The 7,500-nt window shown below is 48.7% G+C and overlaps 2 protein-coding genes across 2 annotated transcripts in view; one reads left to right on the top strand and one right to left on the bottom strand.

The window, feature by feature from the left end:
• The window catches only part of LOC134060462 (atrial natriuretic peptide receptor 1-like), a 15,667-nt gene extending 14,136 nt beyond the window's left edge, over positions 1-1,531 (bottom strand). Inside the window, exon 1 of the mRNA XM_062517191.1 lies at positions 1,334-1,531. Within this exon, the coding sequence (XP_062373175.1) occupies positions 1,334-1,531 (198 nt within the window). The remainder of the gene's footprint in view (positions 1-1,333) is intronic.
• si:ch73-290k24.6 (WW domain binding protein 1-like) lies at positions 1,357-7,043 on the top strand. The gene is made up of 4 exons (XM_062516470.1): positions 1,357-1,493; positions 4,078-4,281; positions 4,623-4,787; positions 5,420-7,043. Exons 2-4 carry the CDS (start codon positions 4,080-4,082, stop codon positions 6,502-6,504), a joined length of 1,452 nt encoding a protein of 483 aa, XP_062372454.1. The 5' UTR covers positions 1,357-1,493; positions 4,078-4,079; the 3' UTR covers positions 6,505-7,043.
• Positions 7,044-7,500: the final 457 nt, after the last annotated feature.

Here is a 7,500-nt window from a genome sequence, read left to right as displayed (position 1 = left end):
TGCGTGGAGAAGAACTGATTGAGCGGTGTTAGTAGCGCTCGGCAGTAGCCTACTCAGCAGCAACAGCTAAGCGCGAGATGCGTCTGATCACTGTGAGCACGCGCGCGCCTGATGGATGTGGAGGTGGAGGAGGAGAGTTCGCCTACAAGTATGAAAGGCAGTTTATTCCAAACTAATCCACCGTCACGTAGATTAATTGTTCGTTTAAACAAGTATTAAATAAATGACGTAGGTGAACTATCTTTGATCGGATTATAATTTATTCGCAAATGCACAATAGTTACTTAGCCTACTGTGCCATGGATGGAGTTCATGATTAGGCCTATCTGAGTAATGACTTATTGTAACCTTATGACATTTTTTCTTCTCTGGCGAAGAGACGCAAACGTTGGCCATTACCAAGTGTGTCACTTCGCTTTCCTCACGCACCCAACGTTTGATGGAGACCTTCAAACACTTACAGTAACAGGTCTCTATATGCCCTCGTGTGGCAGCAGAGTGAACTGCTGTAGCCCCCCAAAAATGGACGCAGTAGTGAAATTAAACGTCAAGACAGAAGAGTATGGCTGCCTAGGGTGGACATACATGGTCTCCCAATGTAGCCTATCAGGGTTTGGGTTAGTTGCTTCACGTGTGATCAACCACCAACATAAAACACTTTATTGTGCTGTCAGTTCACAATTACACGGTCAGTATGAATTTCAGACAGAGCTTTGACAGAGTCTTGTCAATCAGCCAGTTGGGGGCACTTGACAGCAGTGACGAGAGAACAAACCACCAATGCGTGCAGTAGCCCACTGAGAAAGGTTAATCTTGATACTCCATCATCTTTCCATCGCTGAAACCACTACCGACATGCGCATGCGCTGTCCACTGCATAAAGAGCAAGCGACAGGGCAGCGCGCATTTGAGGTGGCTTCTGTGAGCAATAGCCCGAAATGTTCCAAGCACCCAACCAAAACTAAGCGCCACGGATGGACTGCAGGAGCCCCTAGAGTAAATTTTAGATGATATGTGTGTGTGATTTATTTAATTTTACTAAGTGATAATGGCCTATACGTTTAAAACCACTGATCCCTTGTAAGGTACGCATGGGATATTCATGTGACCATACTTACGTGACCAAATTTGTCTCCACTCTTAAACCCCATAATTTGATTTATTTGACTTTGGCTCTGCTGCGGGTGTTGCTAGGATAAGCTGCGTCCAGCAGGACATTGTAACATGATTGGCTTGCCTCCCACAGCTGAAAGCCAATCAGCGGCCGATGCGGTTTATGCTTGTAAAATTAGCCTCCGCTATCTGAGCTGGAGCATCGCGGAAGCTCCTTTGCCCCTGTGCCCGGATTGGCGAGGCTACTGGCTTGGTGGCTGGCGGAGGCGGCGAGGGACACCGGGAGATCCACCAGAGGACACGGGACCGTCCGTGCAAGGACCGACGCTTCACCCCCTCGCGTAAAGATGCGGACGAAACGCGGCGTTGCGCGAGACACGGTGAGAAATATTTCATCGACTGGTATACCTGATGACATAATCCCTCCCTCTCCCTCTCTCTTTGTGCTTGTAAGACTGGCATCTGGTGTTGTGGATAGGAAACCGCAGAGAGCCATCCATTTTCGTATAATCGCGCACGTACAGCGCACTCATGGGAAGACATGTTGGGATTGTGGCGGGGGGATTAAGGCCATGGTTGCATGTCCGTAGTGCGGGGAGCTGACTTGTGTCGATGGAATATAGATGATGCATAGGCTCCAGAGCGCATCCATGTCTGTTTTCCATCGAGTGTAAACATGATTTAGGCAAGAGTTGAGACGTGATACCAGTGTTGATGCATGTGCGTGTCCATGGCAATGTGTACCTGCTACGCAGGCCACTATCACATTTGTAGTGTGTGTACGTGAGTGTTAGTGTGTGTGTGTGTGTGTGTGCGTGTGTGTGTGTGTGTGTGCGCGCGTGTGCGCGCGAGAGAGAGCGAGAGAGAGACAGAGAGAGAGAGAGAGAGAGAGAGAGAGAGAGAGAGAGAGAGAGAGAGATGCACCTGCATATCATGCACCTGCAAAGCTGAGCGATCGAGTTCATCAGTTCCTGGTGTGATGCATCAGTATTTGCATTAAAATGTAATTGAACCCCTCAAGATGTTATGTTAGCTTGTAGCACTGTTGCTAAAATCAAATGATAATCTCCATAAAAACTCCAACCTCTACAAACAAAAGGTTTCTAAGAAGACCAGGGCTCATTTGAGAACAGCCAAGTCGTATCTTCAAGTTTTCTCAATATGCTTTTATTGAAGTGAATCCAGCTTAGACAGATAGATCTAAGATGAAGTAACTTATGTTCCCCGCCCCCCCTGCAAATGGTGATGGATTCCTGGTGATGTAACAGGTCTCTCCGAGGCCCCTGCCTTGACCTGTTGTCCTGCTGTTTGCAAACTCACATGTTTATGAGCTTTGGCCCGTCTCCACCAGCAGATTCACCACTGGCCATGGAACTGATGCCCATGCCAAGCTGGCGGATTTTAGAGTGGACACATGCAGGCTAAATATGCTTTGAGAGCTGGCGGGATGTTTATGTGGTGGATATCGGGAGGAGATCGTTGCACAGCTGACCCCATCCCAGTCATGCGGCTGTCCATTTCAGATGGACACAAATCACCAGCTGTCATTTCCATCCAATCAAGTAGCCTGCACCAGCACACAGAGATGATGTCCAGCGCTCGCTGTGCCTAAATGTCCCGTTTAGTCATATGAGATGATAGAGTTATTATAGGGAACATAGAACGTTCTCTTTTCGTGGTCTGTAGAGCATTAGATTTCTGAGTTTATAAATGCAGTTTTAATAGTTGGTATACACATTGACAAGGTGAAATGGTATTGATGTTTACTGATGAGACATCTAAATGAACATAGAGTAGTAGGACTTCAATAGATTCTGTGCTCATAGTTGTCTCATGTGTATTTCAGATGCTGTTTACAGTATGTCTTGTTTCTAGACACTGTTGAGCAGATTTGGTTGCCTGCGGCTTTTAGACCAACTTATTTTGATCACTTCATGAATTCATTTTGAAAAATGTTCCCTCATAGTGCATAGACAATTAGGACAAAGAAACAAGCATCACATAACCAACCCATATTTAAGAAGTCTCTTTGAGATTTCTATTGCAGCACATTTTCCACAGTACTATACTGTTGCTTTTATGCTGGGTCTAATATGATGTTTATGTACCCCCCCCCCCCCCCCCCCCCCCCCCCCCCATGGATATTTCCTTTGGGAAATCTTGCACTGTAAAGGATATTGCACTGTAAAGGATATTGTACTTGAGTTAAGCCTGGGATGATTGGATCAGCACTTCTAAAATTCTAATCCAGTGTTTCTGAGAGCACAATTAATTTGATGGTATCACCTAACCTGGCCTCTAACCTCACTGATTGGTTGGCCTAAGCCTCTTCTTGATTGACAGCCTCCATTCTAGCCTGAAGGTGTCCCCGAAAAAAGTGATGCCTCTTCATTCCGCAGGAAGTGGTTTATTCTACTGTAGATAGAAGTGTTGTTGCGCAGTTGAACCAATTCTAATTTGGACTGTGACAGGCTGACACGCAATGGTGTTCACCAACATGTGACTCAGATGGATCTGCTGTTCTGAGAACAGTGTGATAGCAGCAAAGAGCCACATGGCAACACATTTCTCAATTCCAACTTGGACCATGTTATGTGACTATAAATCCGATTTAGATCAATGCCATCTGTGCACAACTCCAGTAGAAACAGGAGGATCACCCAGTCAGAGTTTGGAGATATTTCATGAGTTTCATTTGAGTTTTCACACATGCGTCATCAACACAATTTATTGTTCCTTATTGATCCTTATTGTTTTATCTATCTATCTATCTATCTATCTATCTATCTACCTATCTATCTATCTATCTATCTATTTTTTACTAGTATTATAGAAGGCCTCCCTCCAAATGTCATCAGAGAAGTAAATTGTAAACATGTCTGTGTGTGTGTGTGTGTGTGTGTGTGTGTGTGTGTGTGTGTGTGTGTGTGTGTGTGTGTGTGTGTGTGTGTGTGTGCATCTCAGTGATGGCGGAGCCCGCAGAGGAGCGTGTGTATCGCTGGAGGCAGGCGCTGCAGGAGGGCCTAGAGTACCAGCGCTCAGGGGTGCTCCCTCTGCTGGGCAGCCCTCGCTACTGCGCCGGGACCAACACAGCCAGCGGCTACTTGTGCCAGAGTGGACACTGCTGCGGCGAGTCCGGCTGCTGCTCCTACTACTACGAGCTCTGGTGTAAGACATGCACTACTCTTTCATTTCATTTCTTATGGCATGCATGTGTGCGGCTGGGATGCCTGGGTTCTGTGCCAGAATGTCCAAGAAAAAAATCCCCTAAGGGAGAGGCTAACCTAACCTAACCTACACTGATTTCACTTGTTTTACTGCTACTTTAAATAGGCTGTAAGTTTATTTACTTAGAACTTTTTATACCCATGGGTACAGCATATCATTCAACAACATAATCACAATTGAAATGCAACATGTTCAAACATACAGAGCATCCATGCTGTGCTATCCTCTTAAATATATTGAGCTTTAAAAAAAACCAAAAACATGCGTGTGTGTGTGTACAGGGTTCTGGCTGCTGTGGAGTGTGTTGATCCTGTTCAGCTGCGGCTGTGCCTACCACCACCGGCAAGCCAAGCAGCGACAGCAGCAGCAGCTGCAGCGCCAGAGGGACATCAACCTGTCGGCCTACCAGCGCGCCCGCACCTACAGCGCCTCCATGCTGGACCTCAGTAAGAGCCCTCCGCTCCCCCCTGCTCCCCCCTGCTCCCCCTGCTCCCCCTGCTCCCCCTGCTCCCCCCTGCTCCCCCCCCGCTCTCCCCCTGCTCCCCCCGCTCTCCCCCTGCTCTCACTCACTCCTTCATCTGTCTCACGTTTTTCATACATATGAAGTTAACACGCTAACAGTTGTTTATACGACGCCTGTAATGCCTCCATGCTGGACTTCAGTGAGAGCTCCTCTGCTCTTCGTATACTCTCACACTCTCCTTTATCTATCTAATGTGTTTCATAGATAAAGTTAACACGCTAACCGTTGTTCATAGGGACTTCAATAAGAGCCGTCCTCTTCTATCCTTCATCTTTCCCATTGTAAACATCATTGCTATGTAAATCTGTAAATTGTACATGAAGTAAATTGTCAGGCTCCCGGCTGGATCTCAGGAGAATCCCTCTGCTCCAGTCTCTCCCACTGCCCTGGTCCCACTGTCAAATTGTAATGTTTTCAGTGTGCACACATGTTGTGCATTTCTGTGCAAAGTGGCAAGTCATGGAAACATTATTCAAAGCAACAAGTGAGGTTAGTGTGCCATTCCAAAAGTGTTGCTTGTAAGTATTGTTAATCCTGATGTGCTTTGATTGGCAGGTTTCCTGGCCTCGCTGAAGCTGCCATCCTATGAGGAGGTAGCTGCCCAGCCTAGAACCCCACCCCCTCCGTACAGCTGTGTGGGCTACCCGCGGGGCACTGCCCACCTGCTGTCCTCCCAGAGCTCCGACAACTACACCAGCTGCTCCTGCGACTCCTGCTGTCAATCGTCCCCCTACAGCTACACCCCCTCTACCAGCCACGCCTCCTCGCCCGGAGACAGCGACCCTGGCCCCGCCCCGCTGAGCCGTGAGGTCCTCGCCATTGCACAGAGCCCCTCACCAATCACCAGCCCGGACGCTGGGCCCGCCCACAGCCTCATTGCAGCAGCAGAACCAGCCAAGACCACCAGTAGTACCCTCAGAAGCGCCAGCACCGCCGGTTCCCTCAGCAACCCCAGTAACCCCAGCAACACCAGTAACCCCAGCAACGCTAGTAACCCAGGGAACGGCAGTAACTCAGTTAGCATCGTGAAGTCCAAGAGTAGCAGCATTGAAGCTAGTGTCAGTGGCACACAGCAGCAAGCCAGCCTGAGCAGCATTGGCAATGCCAACTGCACCATCATCTTACACCCGCCCGGCGTTACGGTGGGTTTGAGCACAAACCAGCCCTCCTCTCCTCTCGCTCTGACCTCCCCTCCCTCTCTCTCCTCCCCTCCTCCCTTCCTGCCCTTCTCCGACCCACTCGATGTAACCACTGGGCAAATTCTGGAGATGGCAAAAGGGGCGTGTCCGTTGGACGACAGCCCAGCCCAGTCTCCGCCCCTCAGGACAGCTCTGCTGGACCCGGGCAGGCGGGACTCGGCGACCTCCGACCCGGAAATGGACCAGAGCCACTTCCAGCAGCGCCGACTGACAGGAGACTCCGGCATTGAGGTGTGCCGCTGTCACATCGACCCTGACGAGCAGGACAGCGTCAGCGCCCTGGACAACAGTCTCCACGATGACGACAACTGCACAGCACGAGCCAAGGAGGTGGACCAGGCAGGGGGCAAAGAGGCAGGGCCTGATCAGTGTGGCCACTCCCCCGGTGCGCCCAAAGACGCTGGGTCTGACATGGTGGTGATTGCCATGGAAACAGTCTGACAAAAAGTAACAAGGATTTAACAGGAAGGAGTCAGTTGGCAACCAATGGCCGCTTATTAGGAGTAGAATGACCGGTTTATGCTAATCAGAAATGTAACAGTCAATCAATGCCAATCGGAAACAGAGAGGCTAATCAGTGGCAAGCATACTGTGTTCTAGACAGAGTGGTGACGAATACTCTGATTTGTACAAAAACCTATCACAACCTAGCCTAATGTTTTCCATATGGTATGGCCAATCATGATAAAGCTCCTGTGCTGCATTGTGTGAGACCAAATACAATTATGTAGTGCAGACCAGCCAATCAAAGTCAAGCTCACTGTGTTCTTTATAAGTTAATCCAGACAATGGCTATCAAGAGCACCCAGTTGCAGCTGAGACTGCCATGTTCTCCTCTTGCCACCTGTAAAACTGTGTTGCATGCTGGGACAGATGGACACACTAGAAATGGTCTTATAGCAGACTACTGGAGAGGAAGCATGGGGCGAGCAAATTTTAGTCGGGACTGTGCGAGGCCAAGCTTCTAACGAACAATTACATGCGAAACACACACACACACACACACACACACACACACACACACACACACACACACACACACACACACACACACACACACACACATACACACACAGGCAAACACAAACAGTACACACACTGACACTTATCTGTGAATCAGAATATGACTGTTGGGTACTGTGTAATGATATGACATTTAGCAGTTTACGATACTATTACTCCGGTAGGACAACATTAACCTTCCTTTTGTGTTATGAGTAACCACTACAGTGACCGCCACGGTTTGGTCTATAGCACATGAATAGAGACTTCCTTCACTCCTGGAGAGACAACACTGAGAACAACTCTCCACAGATCTGGGCACAGAGCAGATATGGTGGTGACCTGAAGGTGACCGTTACAATGAAAGCAGCTGTCTCTGCACACAGCACCTGGCCCAGTTCTGGTTCTGGTCTGAGTCCAGCCACAGTTCATTTT

The sequence above is a fragment of the Sardina pilchardus genome, chromosome 16 (assembly GCF_963854185.1).
Source record: "Sardina pilchardus chromosome 16, fSarPil1.1, whole genome shotgun sequence".
In the NCBI taxonomy this organism is placed as follows: Eukaryota; Metazoa; Chordata; class Actinopteri; order Clupeiformes; family Clupeidae; genus Sardina; species Sardina pilchardus.
The sequence above is the reverse complement of the archived record's forward strand: the minus strand, read 5'-3'. Positions and strand labels throughout refer to the sequence as shown.